The 24,724-nt window shown below is 48.7% G+C and overlaps 1 protein-coding gene across 3 annotated transcripts in view; it reads right to left on the reverse strand.

The window, feature by feature from the left end:
* Window positions 1-10,156: 10,156 nt before the first annotated feature.
* Window positions 10,157-24,724, reverse strand: part of Ephx1 (epoxide hydrolase 1) — a 29,777-nt gene continuing 15,209 nt past the window's right edge. For all 3 annotated transcript variants that reach the window (NM_001034090.4, XM_087580066.1, NM_012844.4), the window contains exons 2-9: window positions 23,218-23,405; window positions 21,106-21,286; window positions 16,242-16,469; window positions 15,243-15,372; window positions 14,556-14,764; window positions 12,521-12,629; window positions 11,003-11,128; window positions 10,157-10,576 (exon numbers count right to left, since the gene is read on the reverse strand). In NM_001034090.4, the coding sequence (NP_001029262.1) occupies window positions 10,375-10,576; window positions 11,003-11,128; window positions 12,521-12,629; window positions 14,556-14,764; window positions 15,243-15,372; window positions 16,242-16,469; window positions 21,106-21,286; window positions 23,218-23,400 (1,368 nt within the window). In that variant the 5' untranslated portion in view covers window positions 23,401-23,405 and the 3' untranslated portion in view covers window positions 10,157-10,374. The remainder of the gene's footprint in view (window positions 10,577-11,002; window positions 11,129-12,520; window positions 12,630-14,555; window positions 14,765-15,242; window positions 15,373-16,241; window positions 16,470-21,105; window positions 21,287-23,217; window positions 23,406-24,724) is intronic.

Raw genomic sequence — 24,724 nt, forward strand, 5'->3', positions numbered from 1 at the left:
AAGGGAGTAGCAAAAGGAGTGACTTGGCCAAGACTTGGTGCCTGGCAGGCCAGAGGCTCCAGCTGCTTCTGCCTCATGGACCCCTGACTTTAATACCTGTCCCACTGACCCCTGGCTTTATTCATGTTTGTCCTGTGATATGTTTTTCAACAATGACAGAAGGAAAGCCATGCTTCTTGTCTCAGCTGCACCAGAAAACACAAAAATCCCACAATCCATGAGGAAGATACTTCTGTGTGACTGCTTGACAGCAACTGTCACAAAACACTGACCCTAGGCCTTCACACAGCTACCATGGCCTCAAAGAAATGCTTCTGCAAGGAGTCAGTGCAATGACTGTGTATGGGATCTCAGTCTGAGGCCACTATCCTTACTGATCATCATTGGCAAGGACCATTAAAACAAACAAACACACCCTGCCATGGTCTTTTTGTGTTTTCAATTCCTCTGGCTGGGACTATAACCTACAATCTTAACCACACTAGGCTGTTGCAGGATATTTGATCAACTGTGAGCCCTAAGGTAGTGTTTACTGGAAAAACTTGGTTCTAGTTGAGGCGTGGCTTGTTGGCCTGCATGCAGGAAGCTCTCCACGGAGATCTCTGGTTCAACTTGGTGTGCAGGATTCAGGCAAAGGGGAGAGAACTCGGGCAGGGAGGGGAAGGAGGGGAACTGCTCACTTCGGTTGGCCGGGCTGAGCCAGCAGGAGCTTCTGGTGGCCGCTGGTGATTTCAGGAGAGCAGATCTCTTCCCAAGCAGTGGCGTTACATCTCTTATGACAGAAGCTCTCAGACGATGGAGCAATTCCTGCACACCTTTAATCCTTCTGAATAGGATTCTTTTTTATTTTTTTATTTTTTTAAAGATTTATTCATTTATTATACATAAGTACACTGTAGCTGTCTTCAGACACACCAGAAGAGGGCATCAGATCTCTTTACAGATGGTTATGAGCCACCATGTGGTTGCTGGGAATTGAACTCAGGACCTCTGGAAGAGCAGTCGGTGGTCTTAACTCCTGAGCCATCTCTCCAGCTCCTGAATAGGATTCTTTTTTTTTTTTTTGGAGCTGGGGACCGAACCCAGGGCCTTGCGCTTCCTAGGTAAGCGCTCTACCACTGAGCTAAATCCCCAGCCCCCTGAATAGGATTCTTAAATACAGTTTTGGGATGGGTCAGGGTATGACAGCAGGTACTTCCTATTGGTTTGGCCTGAGAGCTTGGGAATATTTCATCTACATATTTCTGGGCGTGGTCTTGCTTCTACATGATTGATCTGTCTAGAGCTTACATGACCTGTCCTCATCTATGGAGGAGGGGTTTGGGGTGTTGCCCTATGTGACTAATCTGTCTCCAACTTCTCTATAGGGGGCTGGGGGGTGCTGTATCTAAGTGAGAGGGGCCTGATCTCCTGGGAGACTGGGAATGCTCCTGTCATCCCTTAGGGTCCCCAGGGATTTGACCTATCTCAACCAGGAATCCTGATACCTAGTACCTTTCACAGCCCACTGCTCCACAGTGGCTCAGTCTTAGCATATACCTTTAATCCTGCTGGCTGGAATACAGACATGTCCTTAGTCCACACTTTTGATCCCAAACAATGAAGGTAAAGTTTGTTTGTACAAGTGTTGAGGGTTGGTCTGTTGCTATGTATTATAATGCCAAAATTCTTCATCCCAAGGTCTAAGTCACCTCAAGACAAATTCTCGAGTGTGCCAGCTTTTGTTGTACAAACCTTGCTCCTTAATTTAAAACTATTGGTTGAATAAAGATGCCTGTAGCTTATAGCTGGGAAGTGGAGAGATAGGCCAGGCTTTGGTTCCCAGGGTTGGGATTTGAGGAGAAACCAGGGAGAGAGGAGAAGGAGGAGAAGGAGGAGAAGGAGGAGAAGGAGGAGGAGGAGGAGAAGGAGGAGGAGGAGGAGGAGGAGGAGGAGGAGGAGGAGGAGGAGGAGGAATGGCTCCATGTAATAGATAGATCATGAGCATATGATCATGAGGCTGGCCAAATGGAGAAGGAACAGCCCAGGCAGAATATGACAAATGGTATCTTTGGATCATTGACAAAGAAGTAGATAAAATCACACAGAGGGTTGATATCTGCTTAGCTCTAATGCTTTAAGGTTTATTATACATATAAAAGTTTTATGTCTTTTATTTGGGAACTAAGTAATTTAAGGTGGGGTTTCTAACCCCAAATTATATTTACTGCATCATAGAAGGAAGCATCCATGTTTGAAAGTGATGTCTAATTGAGTGGCAGACAAAGTGATGAATCAGAGAAAGACTTGGCAGAATAGGATATGCCCAACTCTCATAAGAACAGAGAAGAAAGAGAGGTGACTTAAGAGAGAGCAGCACAGAGAGGGGGGAGAGCAGTTCTACAGGGGAAGCTGCACAGAGACAGGCTAGGCACAGGAAGACAGAATGAACCAGAGAATGGGAAGAAGCCAGAAGATTAGAACATATTGCCAAAGGTAGTGTGAGGCCAAGCAGAGCAATTCTGTCAGAAGCAGAAAGAAGCCCATCTGATTCAGTTAGGTTGCAGAGGATCTTTGAGCCAGAATAGCTGAGTTGAACCATCCAGCCAGAGTTCAGAAAGAACTAGAAAGGGTGAGCTTGTTCAGCAGCAAATCTCAGAGGCTGAAAACATTCTAGGCCCATGTTAGATTGTATGGAGGCTGGAAGCTTCCAGGATTAAGGCTTAGGGTAGCAGACAGGAACAGTAAACTTCTGAGACAACAATTACTTCGGGCAAATGAAAGATACATTTACACCAGGCCTTCCCTTTGGAAACATCCCTCTGTTCCAGCCTCTTTGACTGTGTGCATTTCTTATGATGCTCATGTTCTGTCTTTGGGTTCCTATTCCTGCACAAACATCAGAACCAAGAAGCAAGTTGGGGAGCAAAGGGTTTATTCAGCTTACACTTCCACATTGCTGTTCATCACCAAAGGAAGTCAGGACCGGAACTCAAGCAGGTCAGGAAGCAGGAGCTGATGCAGAGGCCATGGAGGGATGTTACTTACTGGCTTGCTTTCTCTGGCTTGCTCAGCTTGCTTTCTTATAGAACCCAAGACCACCAGCCCAGGGACAGCACCGCTCACAATGGACTGGGTCCTCCCCCTTTGATCACTAATTGAGAAAATGCCTTACAGCTGGGTCTCATGGAGGCATTTCTTCAAGGGAGGCTCCTTTCTCTGTGATAACTCCAGCTTGTGTCAAGTTGACACACAAAACCAGCCAGTACATGTTCCCAGCAGTGCTTTAGGCTTAGATTTTTAAAACCTACTTTAATAAGGGTTCTTAAATGCTTAAACCTCCCTTCTAGCCCACCACCCACCAGAAGTAGTGGAAAAAGAAAGGTTAATAGGGCAAAGGTGTGTCTGTTTAGAAATAGTTCTTTGGAGTGATTCCAATCTTTGTTGCCAGCAGTCCAGCCCTCTAGCAAAACAACCACAGGAATCAGCAGCGGCAGTCCAGTCCACTCGGCAATCACCACCTATGAATCAGCAACAGGCAGTTTGATCCAGAAGAAACTGCAAGGCTCCACTAATCCATCTAAGTCTGTGGAAGTGATAAGAAGCTGCTGGATTATACAAGCAGTTCTTTGGTGAGCTACTCTCAACAAAGTCACTTAGCGGTCATTTATATTCTTCCTAAACGTCATGCTTCCTCACACGTGTTGGCTTGAACAAAACATTCATGTGTTCACTTCAGGAAAGCACTACTATTTCACGTGTCTGCTTCAGCCAAACATCCTTTCACCTGTCTGCCCCAGCAAAACATTATATGACATAGCTGAGTTTCCAAAGAAACCAGAAGTTTTCGCTTCACTCTGCTGTTTTAAATAAACGGTAGCATCCCGAGACTGCTTTTTGTATTTATTCTGAGGAGGGTTCTGGCTGTGACCCCCAAAGTGGCCACAAAACTTGGACCTCCAGCCATCTTTATGCCGCTGTCTCTCCAGGACTGAGGACAAAAGGTATGGACCATGTGTTTGGCTGATGAGTTTTATATTTAGGTCAACAATCCTGAAATTAATTATGGGAAACTTGGAAGCCAGTGAGGAGGCAAGTAAATTCACCGTGCTTGTAACTATGTCATCAAAACCACTACCTGTTCTGGAAAATGAATGTAGTGACTTTGGCACAGCCCTGGATTGGTCCCTGGGGTACATTCAGAGGCCTGGCACCTTTAAGGTATCTTCTGACCCTGAGTCTGCCAGGAAGGTTTTCTGAACACCTAGATCCCTGGGAGATGAGGGGTTACCACTGTGTGGGCCTGACAGCAGGGGCAGAGTCTGAGACTAGAGATGACTGGGCTCCTGTCTCTGTCTCTGTGGAGGGACTGTCCTTGAGGGGCTTTGCCCTTGCAAAGGAAAGCAAGGGGTGAAAGGTTCTCAGAGATGGAGTCTACTTGTTGATAATGGATTAGGAAGCTTGTCGTTGGCTACCCATATCATCCCTGTGTGTTTTCAGCAGCCTTATTGAAATAGGATGCACATACCTTTCAAGGTGCCAATTTCAAGTGTACAATCCAGTTGTTTGGGGTGTGCTGATGCCATGTAAGGACGTCAAACATTAAGCTGGTTCTTCTATGGTTTACCCTAACCTGGGACCAATGTAACCAACCTCTTCTAGAATTTCTGTGGCTACTTATGTCCCATTACAGCTCGGAAAAATCCCAATTACGTGATATTCCCATTTGTTTGGCTCCCGTGCATTTTTTTCTCAGTGAGAAAATAAAGAACTTGGTCTGTGCAAACCAATAAGAAGATGACTCAGCCCAGCTTTGTGGCCTAGCTCCTCAACTTCATCTTTCCAGGGAACAGTCACCATGGCTATGTTGCAAGAAGTTGGCTGAAACATGAACAGTGAAGGCTTCATGGACATAATGCCTGTACGACCAGTGAGAAGACAGTGTGGAGGGAACAAGACAGGCTCAGGGCTACTCTAGGCAGTAGGAGTCCAAGGCAGGAAAGCACTCTGCCTATGAGTCAGGCTCTACCTGGGTATTTGTAGAGGCCCCAGTGCCAAGAACCAGCCTCTGCTTGGAGAGGGGCTCTGGGGAAGGGGTGTTTGGGAGTGGCGAAAGTACAACTTGAAGTCAAATTGTGGGTATAAGCTGATAGCCTGTGTCTGCTCGAGATGGCTTTCTCTGGAGACATCTAGACAGCTCATCAGGATAGCTCAGCTCTCATAGACTAAGGTTCAGTCATTTATTTACATACCAATTGTTTACCCCAGATTTCCCTTTGATTATTCCACAAATCAGCATTCCTTGACCCCTGATTCTTATAAAAAGACAGCTAGTACATTCTTTTTTCTTAATGTTGCAAATGAATTCAGAGACCTGACTGCCATTGTAAGCACAGACAATAAGCTAACTGGGTGGGATCTTTGCTTTGAGATTGATTGCCATTCCCACTATGCCTGGGCCTAACCTCACTTTTTCCCAGGCTGACCTTGAACTCAGGAATCTGCCTGTCTTTGTAAACACAAACAATAAATTTAACTTATGGTGGGATCCTGACCTGTGAGCACCATTCTCCAAATCTCTTTATCTCCTTCTCTAATATCTTTCTGACAAAGCTGGCTCATAGTAGCTGCCTCTGTTCTTTTAGGTCCATGAAGTCCTTCATACAATTAATATTACATTCTTATATTTTGTATAGTTGAGAAATTATACATTCTTGAACTCATGTTTTCAGAGGTCTTTCCCACAGCCTTAACCGTGGTCTTGAAGATCTCAGCATTTGTGATTTTGCTGAGACATTAGCCACTCTGTTACCTCCTAGACTCTGATTATCATGGAGTCATTAACCTTGGCAGAAGGACATTCCTCAAAGGAGGAACATGAAAATATGTACATTATTATACAAAGCCTTACACTCACAGCAACTGTCAACTCTTGTGAAGAACTATGCCCTGCTGATTCTGTTCCAGGGGTGGGGCTGATGTCACTCTGTCTCTTGCAAGCACTAGCACTGGGGTTTCTGCCGAGCTGTGGCTAGCTCTTTGGTACCTGCTTCCTGATGTGTTTCTTATGTGGAAACTGACTATGTTGGCAGGGGCCCTACTGACCTCCCCAGGCCCTTCATCAGCCCCCAAGTCACCTGTTTCTTCCTTCACAGGCATCCATTAATAGGTATTGCTGCCACAGATTCAACCCTCTTCATGGACAGCTCTTCTGATCAGACAACTCCTCATCCCATGTCAGATACCACTGCAGCTTTCAAGAGTCAACCCAGTCTTCATTATCGAGAGCCACAGCCACACTTAGATCTCACACTTGCTATCTTTAGAAGCCATGCCCCGTGAATACAGACTTGAACTTCCCACACATTTCTCTCATCTGACTATAAATTTGGTGTGGCTCAGAGTCTCAGTAGCAAACTCTCCTGAGAGTCTCAGAGGATCAGGAGCCAACTCTGCACATCCCTGACAGAATGTGGCATGGGGTTGCTGGGGGGTGCCCCATCTCCAGCCTGCCAGGCTGAAGGTTCCTTTCTTAACCCAAATTACCCTAAATGTCTGTCCCTAGGATCCTTGTCTGTGATAACTATTAGTCTGGTGGTGAGACCAGCATTCCTGGATTACCTACAGACATGCTCCTCTCACTTTAGGGGATTAAGAAAGGAAAGTTACACAGATATGTCCATCTGTCTATCCATCTGTCTGTCCATCTGTCTGTCTGTATGCCTCTTCATTTCTCTCTCCCTCTCCCTCTTCTTTCTTTGTTGGGGTAACTTTTCTTCACTTTATATGAAGGAGGTGTGTCTCTGTATTTTTAATTGTTAATTCTGTTTGGGTTTTTTATTTTCTAAATATCCATCCTTCCTCAACTGTCTAAAGGCAATCTAGAAATGTATCAGAGGTTGTCTCTTCTACTGATTGGTTGTAATAAAGATCTGACAGCCAATGGCTAGGCAGGAAGTACTAGGGCAGAATTTCTGGCAGAGAGAGGAGGACACAGGAGAGGAAACCAGATAGGGGAGATTCAGAGTAGACATGGAGGGAAATGAATGGATCAGCTGAGCAGAGAGGTATGGAGGTACCCACATGGCAGGTTATAGCCTAGATAGTCAGTTTAAGTTAAATGAGGCAGCTGGGAGACTGCCCCAGCAAAAGGCCCAAGCTTTAAAGTGTAAGAGAAGTCTTGGGTAATTATTATCTGCTGCTGTGGGTCCTGTTTGCTTTCTTAGTTTATTGTTCCTCTCTGTACGATGTCCTCTGCTGCCCCTGTCATCAGAGGCTGGGTATGTGTAGGGACTGTGGGAACATGGAGAGCAAGCGCTCTAGCGGCAGGGCAGATGCCTGCAGTCCACTCAGCCTGAGGCTGAAAACATAGCAGACCCTGTTTCCAGAAGGTGAGACTATGTCCCTCTTGGCTCCTGTCACAGTCCCCAATGCCCTGCACCACAGCCAGCACAGATAACCATTGCCATTTCAGACCCAGCTCTCAGGTCTTGGGAGCAGATGAGAACAATTTTGCACGATGATGTCATTGGGAGAGCAGCAAGCAGGGGCAGACAGGAAAGATGGCCGACTTGAAAATCAGCTCTCTACCCAACTGCAGCAGGGAGAGACCAAAACACTGCTGTTGTTCTCCTTGGGGACATAAGCCAGACCTTTCCCCCTTTCTGGGCAGAATTATCCCAGCATGCTCTGCTGTCCACCAGGGCTCAGCGCTGCCACCTCGAGCCCTCCTGAAGCAGAAGGCCTATGGAGCTCTGTACACCATGGCATCCAGAGCCCTTGGGAGAGGCAGGGTAGATTGAGTCTGAGTCCCCACCCCTCTCCCTCTGTACCCTGCACAGTCCCAATGACTCAGCTAATCTGCTGCATGCACAGAGCGGTTACACTCTGGACTTCAGACAGCAAACTGAACTGCAATGACCCAGAGATTAGATGCCAAGAGATCATTGCTGAAGCCCCATCTAAAGAAAGGGCATCCAGGGTGTCAGGTTGGCCCGTGCCAGCTTTGCCCAGTAGTCTCCTTTTGTGTGGAGCTTTGGTTGTGTGTGGGAAACTGCAACCTGAAATGTCAGAAATAATTCACCATGTAAACCATGTGCTGTTCTGAATGCCATGATAAGGTCCCCATTGTCCTGCTCCATCCCCCCAACATCATAAGCCATCCTTAGCCCACTGTGTCAAACTGTATGCTAGGTGCGTTAGTCACCTCATAGTGCTCAGCTGTGTCCAAGCCTGACTTCGTTGATAACAGTCCCAAAGCTCAGGCCCAGTGTCTCTCGAAACAGACAGAATAGAGCTGTTAACACTCAACTGAATTACTAGTTATTAATGTCTCACTAGGTCTTATCATAAGTAGCTTCAGCATGAGTGTGTGTGCATGGGTCAATGTGGTGTAGTCTAATATTTTTCTCAGTAAGTGGTGGGTGAGGTCTCAGCGATTTCCTGTATCTGTCTGCTGGGAATCTAAAGACCTCCTCTGTAGGTAAAGGGGCAGCTTTGTAGGGTAGATGCCCATCCCCTGGGCTGTAGTCACTGGGCCACAACAGAAGGTTCTGGGAATGCTGGAAGCATTCACTGGCTGTTTGTGAGGCCATGTGAAGCCCTGTGACAGCCACACGGGGGCGCAAACACGTGCCGTCCTGAATTCAGCAATCTTATCTGGCATTTGCTACAGAGGGAAGTGTAAGATGAGACACCAGGAGACACCAGGACCCATTTCCTTCCTGGGCCTCCTCTTCTTTAGCCCTCAGATGTTGCTATATAAAGAGAGACTGAGTCTCTGAGTCCCAGGACCTCAGAGCAGTAATGGCTGCTACCCAGGGCAGGAAAACAGCCTTGGATTTTCCAGCTGGTATCTCCTTGAAGTCAGAGACTCTTCTTAGAACAGTCTGTCCTTGGACAAGTCCCTGATGAGAAGGTCTCTGGATACCATCATTACTAAAGGACATCTGAGGCCTTGCCAACACCAAGAGAGCCCTGGTGAGAAGGTCCACAGAGATCATCATAACCCAGGGGCACCTGGAGGCCTTCAGCAGGAAGAGAATAGGTCAGAGGGGTGCGGGGGAGCCTCATTCTCAGCCTGTGCAGGGAGGAGGTATAGTTGACACACACCGGGCTCCATAGCCAGCCTGGTCTCTCATATAAAGTGGGAATCTTCCAGAATGCAGCGCCAGGAAGGTGTGTTTCCTCAGAGAAGTGAGGGGGAACATCTCTGTGTCTACCTTGCAGTGGTCAGATCTGAGATGGAGTCAAGGGGGGTTCCAGAGCCTCAGTACAGCCTGATCGCTGACTGTGGCAGGCCCCTAGCAGCTGTACACATATGTTCACATATGTTGTTCTGGGCGTTTCTATCATGTTACCTGGAACTCTGGCTGGATCAGAGTGGAGGTTTGAGGTCACCAGAGTAAAGAGAGATAGGAAGACTATAAATAAAGCACACACTGGGCCCAGCTGGTAAGACCCCATCTCGCTGCCCTCCTAGGGATTCTAGCAGGCTCCTCAAGTGTCTGTTCTTTCTAAGATGGAGACGCAGTGCCATGGGGGCCCCCGGAAGGAAATGAAGACAGAGTGGAGTAGAGCGGGGGCTGGGGGAGCAGCTTGGGGGTTGGAGTGTCCTCAATCCTGAAGCTGCCAACTGCAGAAGGTCAGGCAGCCTCTTATGCTGCCCCAGTGTGATCTTGGATCTGGGCAGCCATATTTAGCTAAGGCATCCCTGCTGCCTCTTGGAATGCCTAAGATATAGGATCATGGCAGGGAGAGGCCCTGCTCTGGTAGAGCAGAGCCAGCATGGGGGATCCTTCCTTCTACCTCAGCTGACCAACATGGGACCAAACGTAGCTTTGCAGACTACGCTGAGCTCATTTGGAGACATGGCTGGACCTGGGATACTTAGACCTCCTCAATGACGACTGCCAACCATACAGTCTCTGCTCCCAGTGCCCTCTGTACTGTGAGTGGGTCAAGAGGTGTCAGTAGACTTCTGAGGCTGCCTAGTTCAGCATGGCCTTGACTTCTGGTGGCACCTAACTGTCCCTCCTTCCTAGTCAGCAGGACCAAGTTTAGAAGTCCCAGCAGGACTCTCCAAGACAGGGGATGGGGAAGCACATGCAACTCTCTTTTGGAAGGGAGGGCCCCTGTGGATATTGAAGAAACACATGGCATTTGGCCCACACACTTGTAGAAATAAATCCATTTATCATTAAAGCCATGTAGCTAACACAGCTATGTAGTGAGGTGAAGCATATGGGGGTAACATACGACTCTGTGGAGTTTAAGTCTGGGTCCTCGAGTGTGGTCAGGGAACAAACTTATTCCTCAGAAAGGGGTCATCTTCCATAAGTGTGACTTGGGAGGAACCAGGGCTGCTGCTAAAGCCACAGTTGGTATCCAGTGTCACTACTGCAGCTCAGCCAGGGACACGAACTTGCGGATGTCCTGGGCCAGAAGCTTGGGCTCTTCAAAGGCAGCAAAGTGGCCCCCACGTTCCATGTAGGAATAGGAGATGAGTTTGGGGTACTTGACCTTCACCCACTTTTCTGGGGCATGCAGTAGCTCGGAAGGGAAGGCTGAAAAGCCAGTGGGCACAAAGACCTTCATCCTGTGGAGAAGAGGGATGAGGTAAGGCTAAGGCCCTGTGTTCCCCTGTCTCCAGAGAGGATACTCAGGGCCTGGGGAGGACTCAGTTAGTTCAGATGGAGCCATAAGGACAGGGCTTCCATTACCCTCTGTTATAGTCCCTCCTTTTTATTCATTAGGGACCTTCTCTGCCAGGGAGGGTCATCCAGGCAGGGCATGGGCAACCTCTGAGGCCCATTTTGCTGGTCTATCTCTTTGCTCTCACCTGAGGGTCTCTATATAGGCCTGTGAATCCCAAAGTATCTGAAAACAGGCCAGAACTCTGACGGAGTGGATACTCAGGACACTTGGTGTCTTTATTACCTTGCCATCAAGCCTTCTCTGAGTTAAAGGACAGATGGTAACCACCCCCAGTCCAGGTGTCCCCTCCCTGCTCAGCCAGGCTTACCCCTCATGTTTATGGACCATGATGCCCTGGCCCAAATTCTCCTTGTAGTAGCGTTGGGAGGAGACAATGGTTCCTGTCGTCCAGTAGATCATGATGTTAACCAGCAGATCATCCAGGGAGAACTTCCTAGGAAAGCACACAGGAAATCCAGGCTCACTGAAGGCTGTGGCTGTCAAGAACAAAGGGCTGTCCCTGCAGGGTCACCACATCAGACAATGCCTAGCTCTCATATGAGGAGCCCAGGGAAGGACTGGACACTCAGGGGTGTGGCCTTCACAGAGAACAGCTCCAGCATTCCCTGGTTGTAGAAGAGTCCCTGTGTTTAGCCGTACACAGTCCACTACAGAGTGTTCAAATCCATTCTGTGACATTGACTGACATCCTGTGTCAGGCCTATGGTCTTCTGAGTCTTAGCTGTGGCCAGCTACAGCTCCATGTGGTCTAACCCTGCTGATCCTTTCAATCCCAGTTGCTGACTCCTCCACAGGTCTCAGCATTGGATGTGTTCTCATGGGCCACGGATCTACCACAGCCCAACCTCCCTTGGCAACCTGTTTAAGAACATCTTACTCTTAAAGACACCAATGCCCACTGTGCCTGGGTCTAGAATTTCAAGGTTTCTATGTCCCACAGGAGTTGTGATCTGTGAATTACCACATCTGCCTCCTTTGCCATGCCACCCCCTCTTCCTTGACTGCTGCACTATCTTGTCTAATGTTACCCCTTCTACCAACTGCTCTCCCCACCCCCATCTCCACTCCTATCCCTTCTCAGTCCGGCATCCTGAAACTACTCATGTTGCTTGGGTCTGTAGCAGTGAGGCTCTTATCAGGTTCTGTCCTCTTAGTCTGTCTGTCCCTCTGTCCTTTCCTGTCTCTCCTCTGTAGTCAGCAGGGCTTCCCAGCATCTCTAGATGCTGCTACTCATATTTTTTGTGATATCTACCCAAAATCAACCAGACCACTTTGAACTCGCTCTTCCACACAGTATCTTACCCAAGCTCTACCTTTGTGAATCCAGGTTCTGAATAGACACCTGACTCAGATGCCTTGCAGTCTCTGCCTCTCAATGTCACAGTGCCAAAAATGAGCTTGGCACCAGTGCTAACCTCCTGTGACATAGCACTGTGTCAGAGGGACACAGCAGCTCACCCTCACACCCATGCACTCTCACAGCTCTGTTCCCTCCCATTGCTCTCCACAGAGCTCACGGGCTGTATAGGTCCCAAGTGAGAGGGCTCAGCTCTTCTACCATAACGGGTATTTGTTATTGTGGGGAATTCCTTGCACACATATTTTGTCTGACCACCAACTGTGGTGCTGAACCAATCACAGGCCTTTTCTTGCCTCAACCTCCTCATACAGAACTCCACTGACCATAGAGTAGGAGGTGCACAAGCCAAGCACTGGAGAAGCTTGCTGGCTTCTCCACAGGGTGCCTGGAGACAGGAATGGAATGTCAGACACAGAGAGGCAGAGCCTTGGGCTGAGGTCTGACAGAAAGGTGGTGGGGCCTCACCTCTCCAGGCCTCCATCCTCCAGTTCACGGTACTCTGACTTGGTCCAGGTGGAGAACTTCTCTAAGATGTAGGCAGCCAGGCCCACGGGAGAGTCATTGAGAGCACAGCCTGGATGGGAAGGAGCAAGGGGGAATTCAAGCCTGGCACCAGAGAGTATGTGACTCCAGGAGACAGGTGTGGGGTGCTCCAGAGGGGCAGCAGGTCCAGCTGGGCACCCTACTTCTGGAGCCCTGGCCTCAGTAGCCTCATTTAGTAAGTGGAGATCAGTATGCCCTCTCATTGTACAGGACTCACAGACCATATGGGCTCCAACTTGGTGTAAAATTGGGTAATCCATTACAAATAAATATTAATATACTTTTTTTTTTTTGGTTCTTTTTTTCGGAGCTGGGGACCGAACCCAGGGCCTTGCGCTTCCTAGGTAAGCGCTCTACCACTGAGCCAAATCCCCAGCCCCATTAATATACTTATGAGTAAAAGTACAATTCCAGTCATTGGAACAGCAGGGGCAGGGGCAGGTCACTGGGGGCTTAGCATCTTTGAGGCTCAGGTACCAAGACCATGGTTAAAAACCATGGCAGGGATGACAGGAACCTCACAGGAGTCATGCTGAGCTAGAGGAGCAAGGGCAGAGTCCATGCTGTGTGACTTTAGTCACTGAAGGTTAAGACAGGCAACCATTCCCTAGGACCCCTAGTTAGGGGAGCAAGGAGGACTGACTATTTAGGTCCTGAAAGAGGCCATTAACTATGTCTGGGCACATGGGGACATGCGTTTACAGCATGTGTGAGGCACCGGCAAGCTCTTCTGGAGAGTGCAGCAGGAGGCAGGAGAGCTGGAGTCTGACTTCTCTCTGTTGTAGTTTGCATTTTTTTGACATTTTTAGTCATAGTACGAACATCTGCTTTATAATCTGAAAGAAAGTGCTATTATGTGGGCGTGGAGCTACCATGGGAACTGTGGGAGTCTCCACAGCGGGCAAAATGTCCTGAGTGGACTCCGGGAAAGATCCAGGGGACACCTGACAGTCCTTGAGTCTTCTAGGGCATCAACAGTCAAACTGTGGGCCATGGCTCCCTTAGGGTCAAATGACCCTTTCACAGGGGTCACGTATCAGATATCCTGAATATTAGATATTTATTTACATGATGATTCATCACAATAGCAAAATTATAGTTATGAAATAACAAGAGAAATAATTTTATGGTTGAGAGTCACAACGTGAGGAACCATTTTAAAGAAACAAAGCCTTGGAAGGTTGAGAACCACTGTTCTAGGGTGGTCCTACCTAGCTTTGCCTTCTCGCTTCTTTACAGCTCTGTAAACAACAGAAAACCAGCAAATGGTTCTGGCCTATCAGGAAGAAACAAATATTTTCAGTAGTTTTTTTCTTCCTTCTGTACTGAGGGTTGGACCTAGGTATTTAACAGGTCGCATTCTGCCTGCCCAACATGTTTGTCTGTTCTGAAATACAGACTCAACCTGAGGCACATGGGTTGGCTTGGTGTTCTCCATCCTCTTGCTGCAGCCTCCAGTGCAGCTGGATTACAGACCATCCAGAGGCACTCGGCCTCTGTGTATCCACAGGCCTGGTTACTCTGGGTCTTAATGAGTGTTGTATTCACTCGGAAACAAATTCGTATTCTCAATACCTTTAAATAAACTATTATTTGTTTCGTCATCTGTAATTTTCTGTATAAATTACATTTTTTAGTTTCTTTTCTTTCTTTCTACCTCTTCCCCCCAACTCCCACTCTCCAAGTAGAAAGTCTTGCTATGTAGCCCAAGATACACTATGTAGACTAGGCTGACCTAAAACTTGTGGGGTTCCCCTAGCCTCTGTCTCTCATACATGACAGTATAGCTGTGATGAACGGCGGATCACTTGTCACGCAGTGTGATGCCCTGGGTTCAGTTCTCAGTACAGAAAACAAAGATTTCTGCTTCCTTGTCAGGGGTTTCTTGATGTAAGCTATGTTCTTGGGGGGGGGGCAGTGAGATGCCCTCCGGGCCTCACTGCCCTGGTGTGCTTACCCACAGTGTCTGGCTTGGTGGCTTGGATGTGTAAGTAGCCACTCTCCCTCATGATGCTGTAGAAAACCTTCTCCTTATAGGGGTACAAGAGCTCGATATCCTTCTCTGTGTAGCCAAGGAATCTCCCGAAGCGTTGGCCCAGGAGAGGAGTCATGGTGTAAAAACTTCTCGAAATGAAAGCCATATTTAAGTGCAGGCCTTTCACGTGGCTGTGGGCAGAGGAAGGGGCATGGGTGAGCTTGGCTGCTGTGAGGGACAGGACTGAGAGGAGATGGGGGAGGAAGGGAGAGGCCACAGAATGGAAAAACACAACCCAGCTTCCTTCAGCCCCTGTCCCTCTGGGGCATCCACAGAGTCGGACCTGAGTGGTTGGGAAAGAGGAAAGAGTTCTAGTGTCCTTGTCTTCTGGCTGTTCTAGACCTTGTCCCACATGGACTACTATAGACCCCTTCCTCTGCTTTAGATAGCCACCCAGCTATCCCAAGAGTCAACATACCCTCTCCCACCTAATGAGCGAAGATCTGTTTACTCTGCCAGGTCCATGAGACTCCGGGATTGGGGGAGCTGGCTAAGGGAGCCCCAAGTCTCAGACACTCCTGAAGAGGGCCTGGGGTGTCCTGTGTAGATTCCGCCTACCCGCAGAGCCTGGTGAGGCTGCGCCATGACTGTAAAACTATGTCAACTCACTTGGGAACCATCTGGGCCATGTTGGTGCAGATGAGGGACCCCCAGTCCCCGCCTTGAATGTAGAATTTCTGGAAGCCCAGCCGTGTCATCAGCTTGTAGAAAATCCTCGCAGTGGCCACCGAATTTAAACCTGAGTATGAAGGGGACAGACAGGCTGTTCTGTATGGTCTGGAGAATGGTCTAAGGTTGCTATGCTTTGGGCTTTGAATGAGTTTCTTGAGTACAGCATTAGAAGATAAAGTAGCAAAACCTCATCAAATCACAGGTTCACATTAGGCTGTAGAGGTGAGTGGAGGCCACCTCCCTGAGAAAGCAAGCAATAAGGGGACCTTGACACACCCAGCAGTAGTCAACGAGGGAAGTCGAGGCAGTCAGCTAGAATTCCCAGGGGAGGATCCCCCCCCCATCGATGAGCCTCCATTGTAGGCATTTTATGTTATGGAAAAAACAATAGCAGCATCTGTTGGAAATAAGTTTGTCTTCTCAGCTGTCCTTGGAATGCAGCGTTTTTAATACTCTGAACCACTTGCTGTTTTTCCTCTCCCCATTACAGAGTCAGGGCCAGCCTGACCTAGGACTGCATGTCCTGGAGAACACTTGGAGATAAATGTGCTTGAGTCTCAAATAGGGGGTTGCAGTGGAGTGACAGCAACCTTGCTTCCAGAGCCTGCTTCACTGAGATCCAAAAGCACGTGGCAACTTACCAGTGCAATGAGCACTGAACAGGGAGTCATGGGTAGGCGCTAAGGAGTCTGGGAAATCCCCCAAACCTTCTTTCCCTAGACTAAGGAGAAGGTAGCTCACAGGAGACCAGAGAGTAGAGCCATGGTGCCCCAAGGAAGACCCAGATCACAGGGCAGCATGCCTGGTTCTGCCTTCCCAAGGGCACTGCAGCCACCAAAGGATCTGTGAGCCACACAGCATAGAGCTCAGGGTGTGGCTGCCTCTAGCAGGCACTGCGATGACGGAATACAGTCTGGATGTACCCCTTCATAATACCTTTCTTGCTGGATGCCTCTGAGTAGCCATAGCCAGGAATCGAGGGACAGATGACTTCAAACACGTGCTCGTCACTCAGACCGTGGGACTTGGGGTCAGTCAGTAGTGGGATGATCTTGTAAAACTCATAGAAGGATCCAGGCCAGCCATGCACCATCAGCAAGGGCTTTGGGGTGCGCCCTGAGGGCAGCTGGGGAGGCTTCACATGGATGAAGTGGATGTCAAGCCCTGGGGACAGAACAGTCAGGTGAGGGACAGGGCGTTTAGGCTGAGGGAAGGATGGTCCACTGCAGCACAGTCCTGTGGAACAACTCTCATCCATGTGTTCACCTAACACACGAAAGAGCTCATGGCCATCAGATTAATGTCCATGTCATAGCCATGGTATAGCTCAGTTTTACAAACACCTCTGTGCACTGTATATTCACTTACATGGGGCTATATTCTTATAAAAATGAAGTATTTTAATTTAATCTTCAACTATTTTCTATATATATGTGCATTATATATAATATATAATACACTAATATATACATAAACACACATATATGTAGGTATCCTGATAGCATCTCACTCCCAGGGCTCCCTCTCATGATCTTGTTCTCTGGTTTTCTAACTCATCACATCCGGGTAGTGTTGCCTGCATGCACACAGTCATGGCCAATCTAGAAACAGTTACTACCCCAAAGAAAAGTGACTTCCCCACCAGTGATGGTTTGCATGTGCTTGGCCAAGGGAGTGGCACTATTAGAATGTATGGCCTTGTTGGAGGAAGTGTGTCACTGTGGGGTGGGCTTGGAGACCCTTCTAGCTGCCCAAGGATGCTCAGTCTGTTCCTACCTTCCTTCAGGAGAAGATGTAGAACTCAGCTTTGCCTGCACCATGCCTGCCTGGATGCTGCCATGTTTGTGCCTTGATGATAACAGACCGAAGCTCTGAACCTGTAAGCCAGCCCCAGTTAAATGTTGTTCTTTATAAGACTTGACTTGGTCATGGTGTCTGCTCACAGCAGTAAACTAAGACCTAACTAAGACCCTTAGCAGCCACCAGTAACCAACAGCATCTCATCAAGGGGATGCCATGCTGGAATTATTGACTGACTTGACCTTGTGCATGAATGCCACAGCCATGTGTGGCTTATATCCTGATGAACCTGCCTGACCTGAAAAATTTAGAAGTTAAAAAATGTATTAAATATCCACTTATTTAATGTTTTAACAGACTGACAGATCACTTGCCTAGGACATGTGAGTCCACGTGTTCAGTGTTCAGCAACACACACACACACACAGACACACACACACAGACACACATACATAGACACATGCACGCAAACACATACATACACAGATACACACACATAGACACACACATGCACACACACAGATATACACACACAGACACAGAGACACAGACATACACAAACACACACAGATACACACACACATACAGACACACAGACAGAGACATATACAAACACACACAAACACACACAGAGAGACACACACACAGATACACAGACACACAAGTGCATTTAACATACCTAACTAGTCAAACATGAAAGCTTAGCTTCCCAGTTCCCTACAGAGTAGCTTGCTTGTTCTGTGGCAATGCGGCTGAGTGAGTTGTGCCTAGTGTGAGTGTCACTAGCCTGGGAAAAGGACCGAGTGTGGTCTCTACAGAATGCACATTGACTTCACACTACAGAAAACCATGAGCTACACCACCGAGGGCCAGAGACTTTATGCAACTCTGTAGGCAGAGTATCGAAGTTCTCAAGTATAAATTACAAAACTGTACAAAGTAATCCTTCAGGAGGATTAAGGTATAAATGAGTAATTTTGTTGTTAGTGGTATATGTATTTAAGTTTTTCTACTATGAACAGATATAAAATGTGTCAGTTTTCCACATGATTGGGCTGAATCATTTTTTACCATTTTCTAATTATAAAACCAAACTTTTTTAGATTTATCTTATTGTATGCATGAGTGTTGTGCTGCATGTGTACCTGTATACTACATGACTGCATGGTGCCGGCAGAGGTCAAAAGAGGGCACCTGATGTCCTGGGACCTGTTGTGAGCCATCAGGTGGGTGCTGGGAACCCTGGCCTCTGCAACACTAGAAAGTAATCTTAATTGCTCAGCCTTCTCTCCAGTCCCCAAACTAAACCTTCGCCTTCTTAAAATTATTCATTAAAAATGTCATCGTTCACTTTGAGGAGCTGGAGCATCTCCCCCACAGCACCCTGCACACGGGGAGCATCTCCCCCCACAGCACCCTGCACACGGGGAGCGTCTCCCCCACAGCACCCTGCACACGGGGAGCGTCTCCCCCACAGCACCCTGCACACGGGGAGCGTCTCCCCCCACAGCACCCTGCACACGGGGAGCGTCTCCCCCCACAGCACCCTGCACACGGGGAGCGTCTCCCCCCACAGCACCCTGCACACGGGGAGCGTCTCCCCCTACAGCACCCTGCACACGGGGAGCGTCTCCCCCTACAGCACCCTGCACACGGGGAGCGTCTCCCCCCACAGCACACAGCACCCTGCACACGGGGAGCGTCTCCCCCCACAGCACCCTGCACACGGGGAGCGTCTCCCTGTCTCCCCCCACAGCACCCTGCACACGGGGAGCGTCTCCCTGTCTCCCCCCCACAGCACCCTGCACACGGGGAGCGTCTCCCCCCCACAGCACCCTGCACACGGGGAGCATCTCCCCCCCACAGCACCCTGCACACGGGAAGCGTCTCCCCCACAACACCCTGCACATGGGGAGCGTCTCCCCCACAACACCCTGCACACGGGGAGCGTCTCCCCCCCACAGCACCCTGCACACGGGGAGCGTCTCCCCCACAGCACCCTGCATACAGGGAGCATCTCCCACCACCACAGCACCTTGCACACAGGGAGCATCTCCCCCACAGCACCCTGCACATGGGGAGCATCTCCCCCACAGCACCCTGCACACGGGGATCGTCTCCCCCCACAGCATCCTGCACACTGTTAGCCTTTCCCCAGCCCACTTAGTCTTTCTGGAAGTTTCTCTGTTTCAGACACCACACAGGTGGAATTGTGAGTCTGCCCTGTGTTATGACATCTCTCACCCAGGACAATGCAATACTCTTAAGATTCGCCATGGTATCACACCAAAGAATTTCCTTCTTTCATTTTGAAACCTGTTATCTGGTCCCAGTTTGACCCTTGCTTGTGATCCTCCTGCCTCTGCCTTCCAAGAGCTAGGACAACAGACAACCACCCCTGATTCACTGTCTCCCTTTTCTAAAGTGAATGACATTGATGAACACACTCAGTGCTGTGCAACTCAGGGCTCTGGGCTATAGCCTGACCTCACTTTTCAGGATCCTTCCCAGGCCCTGCTGACCTGTGCTCTTAGGTTTCTTTTAGTGTAGTTCACATGTCCGGAAAACAACTCACTTTTAACAAAACCAATGTTAACTTTTCCCACTTTAATTTGCCAGGGTCCTCCTCTGTGGCTAAACTTATTCCCACTTTCAAGTTCATTTTAATGGATAATTTTATCATTTTTGGACTAAAATGCAAGGAATGAAGTTGTTTTTTTTTTCTTTCTTTCTTTTTTTTTTTTCGGAGCTGAGGACCGAACCCAGGGCCTTGTGCTTGCAAGGCAAGCGCTCTACCACTGAGCTAAATCCCCAACCCCCATGAAGTTGTTTTTAATTCAAATTTTCATACCTCATCATCTGATATTGAAATTAGAAATAGGGGGCTGGAGAGATGGCTCAGTGGTTAAGAGCACTGACTGCTCTTCCAGAGGTCCTGAGTTCAATTCCCAGCAACCACATGGTGGCTCACAACCATCTGTAATGAGATCTGATGCCCTCTTCTGGTGTCTGAAGACAGCGACAGTGCACTCACATACATGGAATAAATAAATAAATCTTAAAAATAATTAGAAATAAACACACGTCTACACATGCATGCTCACTGGCTCTCCCTAGAAGCTCATAGGAAGAGAGGACAGGGTTCTAGTTCGCGACACAGTGACAGGGACACTTGTCCTAGTCTTCCCTCATAACAGTCGCAGTCTGGTAATTTAAGGTTACTGTTATCATTGTTGATTCTTATTAAATCAGATATAGAGCCTGCCCAGCGGTGGATCACCTTAGTACCACGGAACATCACACTTACTGCCACTGAGCCACTGAACTGTACACTTAATGGTCATCAAGGCCAGACAATTTTATGGTACATGTGTTTGACCACAATAAAAATTAGAGGATTAAAAAATTAACAGCATCGTCTGGTATTATTAAACATACTCTGCTTCATTCAGAGTCTGTGTGTTCATAAAATTTTGTTTTCTGCTAAGGCAAGTATTAATTCAGACAAAATGATCCTGGAGTCACCCTTCCTGGAATTAAAGTGTTAACCTTCTGACTTGATGGCTAGTCTGAGTGATAGCATGGGGCGGGCTGGGCTATGACATTGAGGGCCATGGGTGGACAGGACAGTTAATCACAGGACTGACCACTGGGCACCCACATAGAATTGCCTAGCCCGAAGCTCTATCAGGGGCTGAGCTGAGGCAGGACATGTCAGACCCCAGGCTTCCTGTATAGATGCCGCTCGAGGACCTCTCTACCTTGCTGACTGGAGTTTGCAGTTGCACTACCATTGCTCTGCCTTTTGTCCATCGCTGTAGACCAATGGTTTGTTGACTCAGCATTGTTGCACATCCCGGCAAGATGGTGAACCCCAACACCTCAGTGACCTACCGCTGGATCCTGGGGTGCTACTGCACAGTTGAATCGTGCAGGAAGGCTCTCCTGAGGCTCACACCATCCCTGCTTTCCCCATCCTGCTGCTGTTCTGGAATCTCACCTTCGATCTTGGTCTTGAAGTGAGGGTACTGGTTGAGGATCTCCACCTGCTTCCTCCAGTCAAACTCGTTCCTCCAGTAGGACACCACTTTCTTCATGTAGTTGGAGTTGAAGCCATAGTGGAAGCGGCTGCCCTCCAAAGGTGGGGATGCCCGGAACCTATCTATCCTCTGGTGTAAGTCCTGCAGTGAAGAAGTCGGGGTGGGTGGCAGAGACAGGAGAGTGCTTGTGTGCACCAGAGTGAACCCCACAGCCATAGACAGTCACCATGGAGAAGCCACAAAGGGCACCCATGTATGTCGCTGGATTCTTGTGAGGCTAATGGATTCTCTCCTGCGGGCTTCAGATTCCCCCTCTCACCTCTCTCTGAACTGGTGAGATGGGGTGGGAGTACAGGGAGAGAATGGAAGGCTTTGCACATGACACCCATGGTGTGTTCTCCCTCTTAGCTCAATTTCAGTCATGGTTTCATTTCTTAGGTGTGTGAACAACACTCATTTTAATCCATCAAACAACCTATAGGCCTGGAATTGTCAAACTTTGTAAAGAGTCACATAGCAAGATTGTAGGGAAGATGCAAGGGTTCCACTTTCTCCTCATAACAAAGGAGATGCCATAGATGACCCTGCAGGAGCAGAGAGGCCATGGGCACAGGTGACCCCTGCAGGAGCAGAGAGACTATGGGCACAGGTGACCCCTGCAGGAGCAGAGAGGACATGGGCACAGGTGACCCTTTCAGGAACAGAGAGGACATGGGTACAGGTGACCCCTGCAGGAGCAGAGAGGACATGGGCACTGGTGACCCTTGCAGGAACAGAGAGGACATGGGTACAGGTGACCCCTGCAGGAGCAGAGAGGACATGGGCACAGGTGACCCCTACAGAAGCAGAGAGGACATGGGTACAGGTGACCCCTGCAGGGGCAGTAATTATTGTGTTACTTTCGTTTCCCCCCACCCATTTACAGACACATGTGGGATTCATGGGGCAGTTAATGAACAAGTGGCAGGCTACACTTGCCCTTGAGCCACGGTGTGCCCACCCTTGCTGGACAGGATTAAATGACCCTAACAGATGCAATGGCCTGCCCTGGGCACAGGCTCCATAGGCATTGGAAGCAAATAAAAGTTCAGCACTCCAGCCAAGGGCTGTGCCTGTTGCCTCCTGCAGTGGCTCAGTGTCATTATTCACAGAGATTTTATGTCCCTTGGCCTCGCCCAAACAGGTTTGGAAACCTTAGACTCATCCAGGACTGATCCTCAGAGCTCAGTGTCTGCCCTCAGCAGTTAGAGCCCAGCACATCCCACACATGAACCTCAGCTGCCCCTTGGCCTCCGTCCAGACCCTGCTCTCAACCCTTCCTCCTGGGAACTTCTGTGACCTGTTGTTAATGGCCCAGTGACATTAATCTCCACTGATATGTGGGCCACTGTATCTCTTGATTACCTTATCGCGTGTGGATGCTAAATGCTCAACTGTGTGTGGGAAGGGACCCTGTGATCTCCCACACTCCCAGAGCACCGGGACACAGTAGCTGCTCAAGGACCACAGGGTGAAGGAACGGATGGGCCGTGTATGCTCGGATCCCTTGTGGTCCCGGCTGACTGGCCCCCTCAGAGACTTTCTTCTCCCCCTCCTCTACCCACCAGCCTCTCCTTTCTGACTCCAGCTCTGTGTGGAAAGGCCAGGGCCCCTAGACCTGTAATTCTCAGTCTGTGCTCCCCAGTGCCTGCGACCCCTGCTATACTAATCTCAGTTTCAGGGCTCACCTTTGAGAGATGCCACAGCAGGTGACCATGGGCAGGCGATGGGTGACAATAGGGATATGGTGGGCCCAGGAGTGGTCAACACACAGTAGGGGCTTTCCCAATGTTGACCCTGTGGTCTCCTTGCTACTGCATGTCCTGAACTCCACTCTCCTCTGTACAAATGGGGCTAGTAAATTCCTTTTGGGAGCAAAATGCACATGCCCTTCTGGAGAAGAGTGGCCAAGAAAAACTCAGGATGGTCCATTTCCAAAGCTCCATCATCAATCATGTCCCCACTCTGGCCCCAGGGGACCACAGCAGGACTGCCCCTTTGGTGGCCGCCCTGCCTAGGAAAGGCTGTCTCACCTTGATCTCCTCATCTGATGTTTCCACCTTGAAGGGCCGGATGCTCTCATCTTCTTTGGCTGATGGCTTTGACCCTGGCCCCCACCATCCATCTCCTAGTGGTAAGGTTTCCTCCTTGTCCCGGGAGACAAACCAGTAGATGACAAAGCCCAGAAGGGAAGCCAGGACAAGTTCCAGCCACATGACTCCTGGGGGAGGAAGAGGACACATCAGCAAGACGGACAAGCCGGCCTGGTGCTGGGCTCTCCAGAGATTCCAGTTATTGGAAAGGCTCCTCCCCTGCTCATTCCCCAATGTGAGGGTTCATCTCAGCTGTCACCCTGATGGGATGTAGAACCTCCTAGGAGACCAGCCTCCATGTGTGACTGTGAGGGTGCTTCAGAAGAGGTAACCTGGGGTGGGGACACCCACCATGAACTTGGTTGGTGCCTTTCCAAGTGTAAGAGCCCCACGGTGAATAAAAGAAGAAAGAGATCTGAGCTCCAGCACTCGTCACTCTGCACTCTGTGGATTCAATGTAACTGACCAGTCCCCTCCAGCTCCTCAGAGGCCACACCTGTTCTGCCATGATTGACTCCATCTTCAAGCACAGACCAAACAAATTCTCCATCAATTAAAGACTCTTACAAGTCTTTCGTCACACCAACCAGCAGATAACTGACATATGACCCTCCTGCACTTAATTCATGTTTGCCTTGTCAGAAAAGTGAATGTGGGCAGAAATAAAATGGCGTTTCTTGTGTCAGACTCCAAAGAAATGCTTACGAGGAATGGAGTGTTTTATAGGACTGACAGCCGCTGTGGAAGAAGCCTCTGCCATGCTCTAAGTTTGCACAGAGGCTGCCATGCTCACACAGAAGCACTTCTGCAAGGGCAACCGTCCTACCAGAGGCTTCCTGCCTCATTCTGAACCCACTTTCCTTATTAATCACAGTGGGCAAGGTTACTGCTTCAATGTTATTGATATAGTGCATTTTTGTTTTAATTTTTTCTGTTATTGCTATTACTATTCCTCCTCCTCCTCCTCCTCCTCTTCGTCTTCTTGTTCTTGTTCTTCTTCTTCTTCTTGTTCTTCTTCTTGTTCTTCTTCTTGTTCTTCTTCTTGTTCTTGTTCTTCTTGTTCTTCTTGTTCTTGTTCTTCTTGTTCTTCTTGTTCTTCTTGTTCTTCTTGTTCTTGTTCTTGTTCTTCTTGTTCTTGTTCTTCTTGTTCTTCTTGTTCTTCTTGTTCTTCTTGTTCTTCTTGTTCTTGTTCTTCTTCTTCTTCTTCTTCTTCTTCTTCTTCTTCTTCTTCTTCTTCTTCTTCTTCTTCTTCTTCTTCTTCTTCTTCTTCTTCTTCTTCTTCTTCTTCTTCTTCTTCTTCTTCTTCTTCTTCTTCTTCGTCGTCACGGGGACATAATCCCTGGTCTCAAGTATTTATAGGCAAGGTCTATAGCACGGCTAAGTTACACTGCCAGTTCCATATGCGTTAATTTTGCCTTTAAAACAACTCCCTTTGTTTCAATCTTTT

Source organism: Rattus norvegicus, chromosome 13, assembly GCF_021556685.1.
Source record: "Rattus norvegicus strain SHRSP/BbbUtx chromosome 13, alternate assembly SHRSP_T2T, whole genome shotgun sequence".
Lineage (NCBI taxonomy): Eukaryota > Metazoa > Chordata > Mammalia > Rodentia > Muridae > Rattus > Rattus norvegicus.